The sequence below is a fragment of the Eleutherodactylus coqui genome, chromosome 9 (genome assembly GCF_035609145.1).
Source record: "Eleutherodactylus coqui strain aEleCoq1 chromosome 9, aEleCoq1.hap1, whole genome shotgun sequence".
Lineage (NCBI taxonomy): Eukaryota > Metazoa > Chordata > Amphibia > Anura > Eleutherodactylidae > Eleutherodactylus > Eleutherodactylus coqui.
In genome coordinates, this window is record NC_089845.1 from 32,029,189 (window position 1) to 32,043,956 (window position 14,768).

General features: G+C 47.9%; 1 protein-coding gene across 1 annotated transcript in view; it reads right to left on the bottom strand.

Moving 5' to 3' along the window:
- Positions 1-14,768, bottom strand: part of LPCAT1 (lysophosphatidylcholine acyltransferase 1) — an 84,991-nt gene that overhangs the window by 21,070 nt on the left and 49,153 nt on the right. Inside the window, exons 5-7 of the mRNA XM_066579206.1 lie at positions 12,561-12,621; positions 5,770-5,828; positions 211-245 (exon numbers count right to left, since the gene is read on the bottom strand). Coding sequence (XP_066435303.1) covers positions 211-245; positions 5,770-5,828; positions 12,561-12,621 — 155 coding nt within the window. The remainder of the gene's footprint in view (positions 1-210; positions 246-5,769; positions 5,829-12,560; positions 12,622-14,768) is intronic.

Sequence of the window (14,768 nt, forward strand, 5' to 3'; positions counted from 1 at the left end):
ATTCCCTTCTATACATTCCCATTATCAGAAATTCTCCCATTACAAGGGGTAGTAAATGAGATAATGGAGCGATGTTAGAGGAATAATACATGAACCCTGACAGGGATTTAGTGAAACAATCTCACTGGATTCTCACTATATCAAAATTAAAAAAGGGGAATGGGGTGGGTACGGGGGAAGGGGGGGGGGGGGGGGCGGACGACGACTTACGCTCCAGGTCCTTGCCAAGTCCAAGTTATTGTGTCCTGGAGAAAAAATGGAAACAACGACATAATTACATAAATTCATAAACAGCCAGATACGTTGACCATATAGAGAAACTAAAATGTCCAGGGCAAAAGTGTGGACACACCGGTTGTATTCCAGTGTGTGGTAGTAATAATTGCAAGGGAAGCTGCTTTTTTTTGGTGGAGGAGACTTTTTTTTTAGCAGCCATGTTGAACTCCGCCATATTGAATTCAGGTCAGGTTTTTCAAACGGGAAGGGGTCATGTGATACATCAGTCTTGGCTAGAATTTACTCAGAAACACACTGGAAGTGTTCGTTTTGCCCTATCTTTATTCTTTTAGGATTAAAGTTAGGCCAAAGTTTCAGAAAGTGCTTTACATGACATGTTTGACGTGTCCACCATTCTGGCGATGCACATAGTTAAACGTTTCATCCAGCCTTGGTGAACATGCTGAAGAACTGCAGGTGATACTTTTCCACAGCACTGTTGGATTCACCGTTTCAGTTGAACCATAGTGCATATTTTTTCCGCATACACAAGGGACTTTAAATGGCTCCAGGAGAGAAAAGTCCAAAGGCGTCAGGTCAGCTGACTTGGCAGCCATTCTGAAAAAGGACCTCTACGCCCAATGCAGTGCCCAGGGAGTTGCCCATCCGACCATCTGAGGACAGCCATAGCAATATATGCAGCTTCCCTCCCAATTAATGCTTTTTACACATTGGTAGTCAATTTTCTCATTACTACACCAATTAAACGGGTGTGTCCATACTTTTGCCTCGCCCTGTATTGTTTGCGTGTTTCTAATCTTTGCTACAATATAAATATGCACATATTTACTGAAACAGTTAACACCTACTGTAGTTACATATAGATCGTGCTGCAGAGCAGGACTGATTGCCACGTATAGTACAGTACATCCCCGGGAACTATTCTGCATCCCCTAATTAAACTAGAAACTTGTCCAAAGCCTTCAACCTGCAAAACACATCTAAACTTATTCAATGGCAGAAAAACAGGCTCTTTAAAACCTTTGATGGACTAGATGGCAATTAAGTTTTCTCGCTAGTCTAAAACATGATCAGACTGTTACAACGTATAGCAAAGAATGCAAATGGTATCAAAGTAATCCGCACCCCACACGGCAAGATTCATGAAGGCTTATTGGCAACTACACTGTACCGCCACCTTCACACAAATATATAAGAAGGGCAGCATAGAGACATAACATAGCTGGTTGTAGCTTAGAAGGGACACTGAGGGGGTGCTCTAATATTTGGGACCGCAAAGGGGCTCTTATTGCTAGGTACGGACACTTAGAGGGTCCTTTTACTAAGTGCAGCCACATAGGAGGTCTTATTGCTAATGGCCCTTTCACATGGCATGAAACTGAAAGGGAGGAGACAGATTAGATATTAGACAGTGAGGGGGATCAATAAGTGGAACAGGTTGCCACGGGAGGTGGTGAGTTTTCCTTCAATGGAGGTCTTCAGAGGTCTGTCTGGAATGATTTAGTGATCCTGCACTGAGCAAGGGGGCCCAATGACCCCGCAGGTCCCTTCCAACTCTACCATTGTACTATCTGAGGCCAGCCCTGCAAACTAATGAGTAGACTGAAGGCGACCTGTATCCTGGTAGGGCACTACACATATAGGCTGATGGGAAACTGACAAGTCTGTAGGGGAAAGTATAGCAAAATACAGGCAAATTCAATGTAAAACCCAAAGAAAGTGACCAGTAGGCAATATGAAATGTTACATTATAACTATCTATCTATATAATACCAGTGAAGTCACATGGTATTTATAGCATGAGCTAATCTTGCATGTACACCAGGGGGAGCCCCAACAGGACAACATTCCCTGTCCGTCTCTGTAGCTTCTGTAGCTTGATAATGCAACAAATCCGTCTGCAAGAGTCCTATGAAAGATTGCAGGGTCTCTATTTTGGAGATGAGTTACACCTGGAAACATCAGTAGGCATAAAGAAAGCCTACACCCAGGAGCACCCTGGTCTGGCTGCAAAGTCATATCAGGGTGCTGATCCTGGCATGTCCCTATGCCCAGACTGTATGGCGAGTCAGATGCAGGGGACTGGGGTAGATTAATACGGCCCAACACTCCATCCCTGCTTGTCTCAACAGGGATGGAGTGCGAACAGAGGCGTTAGATGTGAAGAAGGTATCGGTAAGTGGAAAGAGTAAAATGAAGGGTCATGGCCAATCAGTATGAGCCGATGCTGTTGGTCGCCTCCCAGTGGGAAGAGGGCGAATCAGCACCAGGTCCCACCTCTGGCGGCTTGGCTCTGGCTTATGTCCCGAAATGCCTGTCAGGTGTAGGGGGGGGGGGGGGGGGGGCGCAGTGGATGAGGGCCAAGTTTGAAGATTCTCCCCCTCATCCTGTGCATGGAACTGAGTCTGGAAGTCCTGCTGCTGATAGAGGCTGAGGGACTAATGATCCCAAAGCAACTCAGGTGGAACCACAGCGACCAATATTAATATTGTAAAGACTGCTGAGGAACTGGGGCCCCGGGAATAGCAAGGTTTGTAATAATAAAGCAGGTCCTGGTCCAGTGAATGGCGACAGATGTGGAAGACGTCAAGGTTGGTGTTCGTACCTCTGCGGCCCCTGTTGCTGTAGGAGGTCTTGGAACTCCAGATAACTCTGATCCCCCTAAAAGCATACCATCTGTTGTACAAGCAGGTATGAGTTCAGGAGGAAGTTGGGGGCAGAGGGGTGGGCAAGGTTCAATAACCCCTCTAGCAGCAACAACATTTGGCAGAAGTAATGCCAGCGTCACCACTGGAGAGAGGGAGGAAGCGTCCTCCTCGTCTTCGGGGTCTGTGGATGGCACTTTACAACAGTGCTTTCTGGAAGTCCTGAGGAGGGGGAAAGAGCACAATAAATAGAGAAGCTAGTGTGAGGGACCTGACTCTCTCTGGGTAGCAAGACATGGACTTTGTGCCTTCCGAGAGCAAAGGGGGAGACCGTATGATCCCTACTGACAGCCAGGAAGGACGTCTGTCGTAGGAATGTGGTCCATCTCTGGTGAAGAGGTGATCATACGTGCCCCTCAGGAGGCAAGGTGGTGGAGCTTCCGTTGAAGATTGATTTCGGGGCGAAAGACATTGTGCCCTGATCCATCCCTGCAGCACGTCTGAGTTCAACTTCAGCTTTGTTCGCATGGAGGACCTTAAGCTCTTTTGGGGGAACTATGATCTAGTGAAGGACAAACCTGGCTGGTGAGATGTCCTTGCACAAATGGTAATCTGCCAGACTGGAGTCAAGGGAGTGACCATTCTGACCCACAATCAGTCACTTGCTTGCTATGACATCATGACTTGGCTCAGCCGGTACAGTGAGGTGGTGGACATACCCAAAAAGAACCATGATGAATATGGTATCTGGTCCAGAGATTGGACATTTATGGTTAAACTTAAACATTCAGGGAACTCAGCCCACATACCATCTGTGGCAATCCTCAGTAGGGATCTCATCTTGGCCTTTCACCAAGGACAGCCGAAGCTCTATCACAAATGCACCAATCCCAAACATTTGAGTACCTCCTGCAAAGTCATCAAATGCGCTCTGTGTGGTGAGGTAGGTCAACTCATAGCATCTTGTGCAAAAAAATCAGGTGTCACCTATGTGGTGACCTCAGTCACCCATTCAGCTGCTGTCCGCACTCTTGCGGTCATGGCCGCAGCTGTGGCGAGCAGTGAGGTAGCCTCTGCGGGAAAGGGACCAGCGGAGGTTGTGAAGACCAAGAGCCAGGGTAGAACGAATATGATGGGGCTGCCAGGCTGAGGCACCTAGAGAAGCGCAGAAGGAGCAGGGAGCTGGCAGAGGCAGCAAAAATAAATAAACTGTATCATGTCATTCATGCTGTATGATTAAGGTCCAATGTCCACAGGAATATTTGACTTGCGGAAGCTGCATGGGGAACCTGCGCAGGAGATCCGCAAATCAAGCTGCCCATAGAGAAGCATGGGCATCTGCAAATGGATGAAAGCATGTAGATCTGTTTTGCGGACCTTTTGGTCCCGAAAACAAATCTCAGCATGCTCCATTTTTGTGCAGTTCTGACAGACAGCTAACATCGAAGTCGATGGAAGCCGTCCGATCCGTGGCACAGCCACAGCTGACGCACCGTAGATCCCGCAGACTTTAAAAAAAACCACTTTGCTGCGCATGTCCGAGGCGAGCCGTGAGGACCATGCGCAGTACAGCAAAGCCGGAAGTGGAGGGATCTGCGCAGATGCCGCCGCCGGAATAATAAGGTACGCAGGACTCACCGGAAAACAAAAAAAACACAATGGCAGAATTTATGGTTTTTTCTCCCTGCCCTTTTGAAAAATGGAGATGAAACCCCCCCCCAAAATTGTTGTATCAGTAAGGGATTAACAGTACAGTGATCGGAAACTAAAAAAGTGACACATCTGGTAAGAAACGCTCGCCTAGCATGTCAGCTCTTGTGCCAAGTGCTGAAAACACACAGGAGGATTGTGTGTGAGACAATAGATCACATCTTGGAAGAGGAGTAAAAACCGTCCATTTGTGAAAACCCCCGGCGACCGTTCCGTAATATCCAGTATATGACCAATAAACAGAAGGGTTGCATATTACGGCCGGCTCGCTTGCAGAGGACGACACCCAATCCCATCCCATACAATGAGCAAGAATGGAAAGAGTTAAATCCCAGCTAACACGCCGGTGGTAATAAGAGCGCTGCTCCGGGGACCGGCTCCTGCTCGCTCTTTGTAACCATTTGCTTCGTAAACAAGATGCATTACAGTCCGGGGATTTCACGGTCCCAGAAGATAAATGACTTGTCTATTTTTTATTGCTCGAGTCAAATACAGACTCGGGGACCACAGGGATTTCTGCCGATTGCCATCCCCACCCAGATGGCACAAAGGTAATGAGATCTAGCAGGAGTAGTGTCCATATCACGTGGTGCGGTCTACTATCATCACACCGAAGTAGTAGTCACATCCAAGAACCCTGAGAACACGCATGTAGCAGGAGACTGTGGGGGTAATGCACGTATAATACCATGCCAACCCAATGTGGTTACAACAGCGCCATCTGCTGCATCGTCGGCTCAGCGGTCTACCAGATTTAGGGTCCATCTGCATCAGAGTTCTCATCTGGAGCCTCCATCGCAGATTCCTTAATTACTGGAATATTTGGTACAGCCGGTAAAATGATAGCCGATGGGGTCTGCGGTTGATGTTGGGCACATGCTGGATGGGGCACCACAGTCACCGGTGAGGGCATGCAATGCTGATTGAGCCCATAGTGGCACTCTATAATGCTACGGGTACATATGGTGACGACGGCTTCATGTGTAAGGAATGTGAGGAAGGGAGCTGGGATTTTTATCTAGTTTCTCTGTATTTTGGGAAACAAATATGTATGTCACGCTCCTCGCGCCTCGCTCCTCCATATTTATGGGCTTGTTATTTGCGCCATGATTTAGATTTCTGACAGCCCTGTAGAGAAGCAAGAATACATTACTTTAGAGGAAGGACGATGACCTACCATTTTGTTGGGATACCTCAAAACTACTGGCTGTACCGGGACGCCGGGAATAAATGCGCCTGAAAGAAGAAAAAGAGAGAAAAATAGACATATGAGTAAAATATAAAAATATGCAAAGTCCAATAACACAAGTGAAATACAAGGAAATACCCATTCACTATTCTCGTTCTCTGATTGGCCAGATCTGCACTGGCCAATGATGAAGCAGTGTACAGTGTGCATTAGGTAGTTTGAAAATTGCTGCAGCCATCTTGGCCAGCTGACAATGGGGCCCAAAACTGGTGGACAGGAGGAGCGGCAGACCACAACAATGGCAGATAATATGCCCACCCTGTCCCGGAACAGAATTTCTGGAGAAAGATGGCTGTTGGTCATATCCTGGCCAGGTGGGCGGTTCATGACCGATAGCGATATTGTAGGGAGCGGAGCACCTGCGTGTCCATCGCACAATCAGTGCAGCTTATGTCCTGGAGGTAAGCAATGAAGGTTCCTATAAAGCAGTGAGATAAATCGATACTGAAATTATGATGGAAAATACTAGAAAACTAGAAGTTGGAAACCTTTAGATGTTATGAGTCGGATTTTCCTTTACGTGTTTCTACATATTTGCTACTGATGATAAAACGCAACGTTCACCTGCTTCCAACTGCAGCACCTCATTATGTAGCAGCGTCATCACATTACAGGCTCGTTTCATCACAATCTGTTGGGCACTTTGGTCACGTTATAACAATATGTGCCAATAAGGGGCCAGATCTGTATTTGTAACGACAACCTGTTGCTCCTCCATATTGGAGCCAAGTGATTTCTATTACTTTAGTTTTATTATATGATAACTCTTATTTTATGTAAATCGATCTTTATGCTCATGCGTACAAAACCCAATTTTCCAAAATTTGCAATGTAGCTATTTTCCAGAAATTCACTGGAGTACAAATAGGACGCCGTCTAAGAGAGAAGCTGTGATAGCGCATTATGAGGAATGATAGCGGCTGGGATTGGTTGTTGGGGGCTACAAGAGGAAGTTTCATAAATCTGCCACATGAATTACCTTTTATTTGCTTTCTTTTGCTTGCGATTGCTTTTCCATATGTTACAGCTGTTCAGGGTCTGCAAGGACTGTGCCAGGGGCTGTGCTGTGCCAGGGGCTCCTGGTGATCACCGGGTCGCATAGTGGAAATAATACTTTCCCTTTTTAGTAAATAGCACTCATTGAGCGCTATGTAGCCAGGAAGGAGAAGGCAGAAGCAGCTAAAAACAGCTTCTCCCTTCTCCTCCAGGTTCTCAGCTGTGACTGACAGCCGAGGACCCAACCTGCTCCTGCTTGACTGCAGCAGCAGAGGCTTTAATTCTATGCTGTACATCTGCTATTGGTAGGGATTAAAGCCCAGGACCAAGCGCCGTATATTTACCACGCTTGGTCCTTAAGTGGTTAAAGTGCAGCGACAAGTGTTAAGGCCTCCTGCCCACAGGCGGGAATTTGCTGCGGAATCCACTGTTGGTATGCAAATCCGCAACAAATACCGCCCCTTACTTCCTATGGAGATCCGCTGCTTCCTCTACACGAGTGGAAGTCAATTGCAATTTCCACTCGCGGAGGAAAAATCGTGCCATGCTCCATTTTCATGTGGCTTCCGCACTGACTGCTTCCACTGAAACCGCCCTTAAATCTCTACTGCGCATGTGCGACAGCGGGCCGCTGGGTCTATCCGCAGTACAGAAAAGATGGCGACAGAGCAGGTACGTGCGGACACCGCTGCTGTCAGAGTCGGATTCCGCATGCGGCCTAAGGATGGCCGACGTGGATTTGTGCACCCTGTGTTTTTAGCAAGGTCAACTTAATGTGGCGAGCTCAGAGGTACTCTAAAAGGAGTACCGAGATGGGTGTAACAAATGAGCGCCGCGCCTCCTCGTGTATTTGGCGCAGTGTGTACCACTGGAGATATAATTAAGACCGGCATTTCAAATGCTGAATACATTCCCCCCTATGTGTTCTACACACAGCACCGTTCTTGCGGTCAGCTAAGCCAATCCCAAGTATCGCCCTGGAGCAAGATATTTGATTCTCTAAAGAAGATGAATGCCATCATGGCGCAGGTCTCGCCACTACTTGTCAAGCCTCAGCTTATCTACTCAGCATGTCCAGGACTGGCATACAAATGGGTAACACTGGTCCACTGCTAGTAGTCATCCGCCTCATCCGGCACACGAAGGGTGCTTCACACACACTGGAATAGTCACAAAGCAGAAAAATCAGCAGCAAAATCCACTAATTTGAAGATCGCTTAATTCTACTAACAATTCTGCATCAGAATCCACATTCAGACAGCAGAATATTCCAGTATGTATGAAAGTACCCCAACAAGAGGCGCCAGATTGAAGGGGCCAAAACTTTTCAGAAAACTTTTGCTCATCATTCCTGTTGTATGCTTGCATTAAAAATGCTGTTACTTTCCATTGTAAATCACATTTGAAGTGGCTTCTCTGCAATGCACTTCCAGTCGTTAGGTACAGAGCTTCCTTAGCAACAAGGACACATGGCCATTTCCACAGCAACAGGAGAGGCGCCATCTTCACAGGCTGAAGGCTGACAGATCTGCAGACACTGTGATAACCTCCAGTCTCAGCCTCTCCTGCTGTTACAGAGTGTGGGTGACTGTGTGTGCACACATCACATACACATTCTAGTGGTTTCATTAATAATTCGGCCAGAATCTCTCTAAGACTGGTTTCACATCTGCACTGTAACCTCCGGAGATTCCATCGGAGATTCAACACAACATACCGGAAGAAAAAGCATTGGAAAAGCCGGACAACTGAGCGGAAACCAAACGGACCTCGTTATAGTCAATGGGGTTAGTTCCATTCTGAGACAGAGATGTTCAGCCGCGGGGATTTCCCTTTCTTGCTTCCAGAAAGGAGCCGGAAAGCAGAAACCTGGGCGCAGGTGTGAAACCACCCTAAATGCCTGATTATCCTGGGAATTCAGAGGGGCGGCATTCAGATACCGCCTCCCTGCTGATTTGACCAGAAACAGCGCAATGCAGCATGGGAAGTAAGGGCAAGGAAGAGCAGGACAGTGAACTACTGGTAGAAGAGAAGGCTTGCTACACATCTCTTCCCTGAAAATAGATTGCAAACAGCAAAGCAACAGAAAAACGGGGAGAACCACCTGAAACCACAACTTATTCTCCAGGAGACAAGCAGCACCATGTGTAGTTACTCATCCCCTCTCCCTATGGCACAAGCAAGCCGGCTCCAATTTACAAAGTATGGAAAGTGAAGGTCAAAACCCTAGGCAGATCTTTGTTGTATGCTAGGAGGAAAATGCAATCTGGAATAAAAGAGTCCTGCTAACTATAGAGGGGCTAAACCTACAAATGACTTATTGACAACCTGGTACCATGTGGGTAATTAGGGTATATGGATCTGCTCTGATCCCAACCCCCTCTATTAAGATTTATTTGATCACTAGCGGGTCTGCAATTAAAACATTGCCTCAACCCAAGGGGGAGGGGGAGAGGGGAAAGGGTGGGGGGGGGGGAGAGAGGGGAAAGGGTGGGGGGGGGAGAGGGAGACAATTCTATGGGGAGTATTTACTGCGGAATTGGGAGGGAGACGAACGCCCGCTTCGGTTCCCGCAGTGCAAATACGGCTGTGTGCATTGGGTCTAAGTTAGACAGAACAGGATAAAGATAGAGACTTTAACAGCTCGTCTGACTCAATAGTAGTTGGTTTAAAATTAGGCATTATTTAGAGGATAAAGTACATGGATGGCGTACAGAATCCGCAGGCGGAGGAGCGATGACCGGGGTGCTGAGATGGTCAGACTTTCAGAACGTGGAACGAACAGTACAAATCCCTGCAGTCTATAGACATCACTAGATTAACGGGGCTTCAGATTACCAGTAAGGAGGTTTGGTATTAATTCTGTATATATATTATAGCGCCAGTGCCGTAGCAGTCATGGTAGATTGTAATCCACTGTGTCCTCCTGAACCGATACATGCCGACTTGTATCCGTGCTCGTCATTTGTCCGGCGGTCGCTGCTCCAGCTTTTAGGATGCAGGTCATGCATTTTGGTTTTATTGTTTCCTTTTATAACATTTCTGTCCCTTTAAAAGGCTTCAAGAGTCAAAAAAGGGCCCGGTCATGTGACTCATGTAATTACTTTCATGTTTAGTGAAACAGATCAAACAAATCACAGGCTTCATCAGAAACCAATCCCGCAGATTAAATGGTGGATTATTTACTGACTTCATTCAACAGTTTGGGGTTTTTTTCTCCTCATCATATTATTTTAGTGCCGGGAATGAGAGGCAGTAAAAGTGCCAACAGGGTACAACGATTGTGTATCCTGCTGATCGCTGCATCACATCACCCGGGGGAACTTCACATGCAGAGCCGCGTAACAGGAAACCCCTCCGATCATCACCATTACACCAAATCCCAGCCCTTCTAAGACCCCTCCACGAAGCGATGGCTGTGATTCATTCTTCGAGCGCTGCACTGATTGGCTGTGTCACGGCACTCAATAAAAAAACAATCACAGCCATCAATATAATGGCTACATTTTATGGAAACCTTTTAAAGGTATGTTATCCGGTAAGGCCCAATCCACATGGCCATATTCGCAGTGCGGAATCCGAGGCTGGCGTCCGGATTCCACAGCAAATATCTGCGATAGCATGCTATGCAAGAATCGCTTTTCCCTGCCCACTAGCGAAAAAAAATTGCGATTTGCAGCTCGCAGGAAAAAAAAAATAAAAAAATCGCAGCATGCTCTACTCTAGCGCGGGCCTCGCACGGACGCCTTCCATTGAAGTCAATGGAAGTTGTCCGCCCCGTGGCACTTCCGCAGTAAGAACTGCAGAAGGGTTGCAGGATCTGCGGCAGCGACGGCATGGGTAACTCTGTACTGACCATGTGCGACGGTTGGCACATCCACAGCACAGAAGAGGAGAAAAAAATGACAGGTACGCAGGGTTCGCCGCCATGGCACAGGGTCGGGTTTGGATCTGGAATCTGACCCGGCCGTGCGCATGCGGCCTTACTGGACAACTCCTTTAGCCTGGGTTCACACAGGGCGGATTCCCGTTGGAAATCTCGCGGTTTGGCCGCAGCAAAATTTTTCCGCCGCTTGCTTTTCCGTTGCGGCCGGCGCTCCCATAGAGGAGAGCGCGGCCGCGACGAAAATAAAACAAAAAAAAAAAGTAAATAGACATGCTGCATCTTCTGAAACCACGGCTGCGGCCGCCGCGTTTTCAGCCGGACTTACCGCAGCGGATTGGCCGTCCCGTGTGGATGAGGTTTCTGAGAAATCTCGTCCACATGGCTGGCTAATCCCGAGATTAGCGGCCGCGGGCGGATTTGCCGCGCGGCAAGGCCGCGGCAAATCCGCCCCGTGTGAACCCAGCCTTAACGTTAATTTCCAGCTATTCCTTAAAGCACTAACATTTTCCATAAACCCCCTTCTGTAATCCAATGAACTGGTGAGGGTACTTTAAGGGGTTGTTCACTCAGGCTGTGCCCTTCATGGAGACTCGTTGGCTTCCGAATTATTCAGAACATGACAATTTACTAAATAATAATGTTTACTACGGGCTGAAGGGCCAAACATTTCCACTAACATAGCATTCATGAATGTGTACTTCGATATTCTTCATACCAGCTCGCCCCACCGCTAGAACCTACAGGAGTTCCTGCAGATACCTGCATACCAGACACGGAGGATATGACCGGAGATTTATCAGAGAGGCTCATGCTGGATGAGAAATCTGCTACAATCCAAGTTTACGCCGGCTATACATTGGCGTAGTTTATACCAGCTTTTACACAAAACATCTTGGTGCACGTTTGGCGCACAAGGTCACATGTAGCCGGCCATGCCACCCTTCTCATGAAGACTCGTCTCTTTCTCTACATAATGTAGCAAAAGTGACCATCAGATTACAAATACAGCTTTCCACAACTGCTACTTTATTTATTGTAGTTTCTGTACAATTTACGTCGTTTTGTGCAGCCGACATTTCTGAAGGCCATTTATTTGACAGCCGCCTCATCAGATCCGAACTCACAACATCTTTCAGGAGTCATTAAGTAGTTAATGTTTTCCCAAACTCTTCTGCACAACAAGCTTTCCCGTTCTCCTCTATCAGCTTTCACTGTGTACACAGAAGAAAGGGCCTCAGAAGTGTCCGACGGTGGAGACATATAGAGGGAAACGTCACAAGTGGATATTAAGAGACGCACAAGAGCAAACGGGTAGCCGGACGATTCATCCAATGAGGAGAGTAAATATCACTGATACGTAAGGTGTGTGGGAATGGCCATCTAGAATCCCCATCGAATCGTCACTAAGAGTAAACATTTATATCAGACTCAGGCTATTGGCAACACTGCCGTAACCACGAGGCGCCAGGGCGCAACACGCATCAGACATGGAACGACAGTCACCCCTGTAATTATCCCTCCAGGGCTTACCTACAGGAGTGCCGATCACTCGGTGAATGGAGGTGGGGGGTCCAGAGATCTCCTGCCTCCATTAACAGTAAACAGGCAGTCCTTCATAGATCGATGACTGCCTGTTCGCACCGGCTGAACATCACTTCACTTTTATGGCTGCTGAAACTCAACAACAAACCACAAGTGAGCAGATTGTCGTTGAGTCGCTGGCAGCGCTTACACTAAACAATTATTGGTTAGATTTGACCGACTTAGCGAGAAACTGAAGGGTAATCATGTACCAGGGGCCTTCAGAGGACGAGATCCAGACAAAGTAACATCCTACCAGGTTTGAAGGTGATCAGGCAGGATCTGTTGGTGCACGTTCCTTCTGGGAAGATCATTACCTGTAAACCAAGGAAAATGGGAAAAAACGTGTGTTAAACTTATAATGTCAGAAGAGAAAGAAAGTGAAATATCTACAATGAGCCGTCTCACTGCAGTCTATTGGTCCTACGGCGAGGAGACGAACACTGGACATTACTAATCTCTACAGCTTCTACATTACAAGGCAGATGGCAAGCAGAATGACCAATAATCACTATTAAAGAGCGAAACAAAGTGTGGAGGAAGTATACATTGTGTCAATATTGGGATCCCGTCAGGCTCAAACCTAGGAGCTGGATTATGGAGGTGTGAAGAAGATTCACGGGCATGCATGGATTCCGCATGGGGAATCCCGCAAGGAATCCACTCGCAGCCGGCAACCCTGCGTACCTGTCTGCGTCTTCTTTCTTATGTACTGCGGATGCATTCGGATATGGCGACCGTCGTACCAGCGCACATGCACAGTAAAGATTTCCCAGCATCACTAGGCGATGACTCAGGTCCCGCGACCTTTCTGGAATGGTCATTCCGGATGGGCTGCGGATCAGACGGCTTCCATTGACTATGTGGAAATGCTCCGAAATAAAGCATGCTGTGATTTTACCTCCATGAGCGGAAATCGCAGTCTAGTTCCGCTCGTGTGCGTAGAACAATCACTTTTGCATTACATCCTATGGACGGACACTGCTGCAGAACCCACAGGCAGGTGGCCGCCGCGGATTCCGCAGCAAAAATCCGCCTGTGTGCATTCGGCCTAACTAGAACTGGTGTAGAAAACCTATTTTCAAACATCCTATAAATAAAAAAAAAAAAAAAAAAAAGTTCCCAATTCCGGACCCGTTACCCAGAACATAGTGCACTACACAGCCTTTCTTCCAGCGCCGTAGATGTCTGTGCGGGTCATGGAAGGACTACTGATGGGCACTAATCTGTGGGGTCTCTGCGGGGAGATTAAGCAATTGTTGTAGGTTTCTCCAGGGTTGATGACAGGAGTGGGAGCAGCAGGACACTGATCGGCCTACTACAAAGGGAATTGTCCATGTGGAACCCCATGATAACAGGAGTGGGAGCAGAAGGACATTGATCGGCCTACTACAAAGGGAATTGTCCATGTGGAACCCCGAGGTGACAGGAGTGGGAGCAGCAGGACACTGATCGGCCTACTACAAAGGGAATTGTCCATGTGGAACCCCGAGGTGACAGGAGTGGGAGCGGCAGGACACTGATCGGCCTACTACAAAGCGAATTGTCCATGTGGAACCCCATGATGACAGGAGTGGGAGCAGCAGGACACTGATCGGCCTACTACAAAGCGAATTGTCCATGTGGAACCCCATGATGACAGGAGTGGGAGCAGCAGGACATTGATCGGCCTACTACAGAGGGAATTGTCCATGTGGAACCCCATGATGACAGGAGTGGGAGCAGCAGGACATTGATCGGCCTACTACAGAGGGAATTGTCCATGTGGAACCCCATGATGACAGGAGTGGGAGCAGCAGGACATTGATCGGCCTACTACAGAGGGAATTGTCCATGTGGAACCCCATGATGACAGGAGTGGGAGCAGCAGGACACTGATCGGCCTACTACAAAGCGAATTGTCCATGTGGAACCCCATGATGACAGGAGTGGGAGCAGCAGGACATTGATCGGCCTACTACAGAGGGAATTGTCCATGTGGAACCCCATGATGACAGGAGTGGGAGCAGCAGGACATTGATCGGCCTACTACAAAGCGAATTGTCCATGTGGAACCCCATGATGACAGGAGTGGGAGCAGCAGGACATTGATCGGCCTACTACAGAGGGAATTGTCCATGTGGAACCCCATGATGACAGGAGTGGGAGCAGCAGGACACTGATCGGCCTACTACAAAGCGAATTGTCCATGTGGAACCCCATGATGACAGGAGTGGGAGCAGCAGGACACTGATCGGCCTACTACAAAGGGAATTGTCCATGTGAAACCCCATGATGACAGGAGTGGGAGCAGCAGGACACTGATCGGCCTACCACAAAGGGAATTGTCTATGTGGAACCCCGAGGTGACAAGAGTGGGAGCAGCAGGACACTGATCGGCGTACTACAAAGGGAATTTTCCATGTGGAACCCCATGATGACAGGAGTGGGAGCAGCAGGACACTGATCGGCCTTCTAAAAAGGC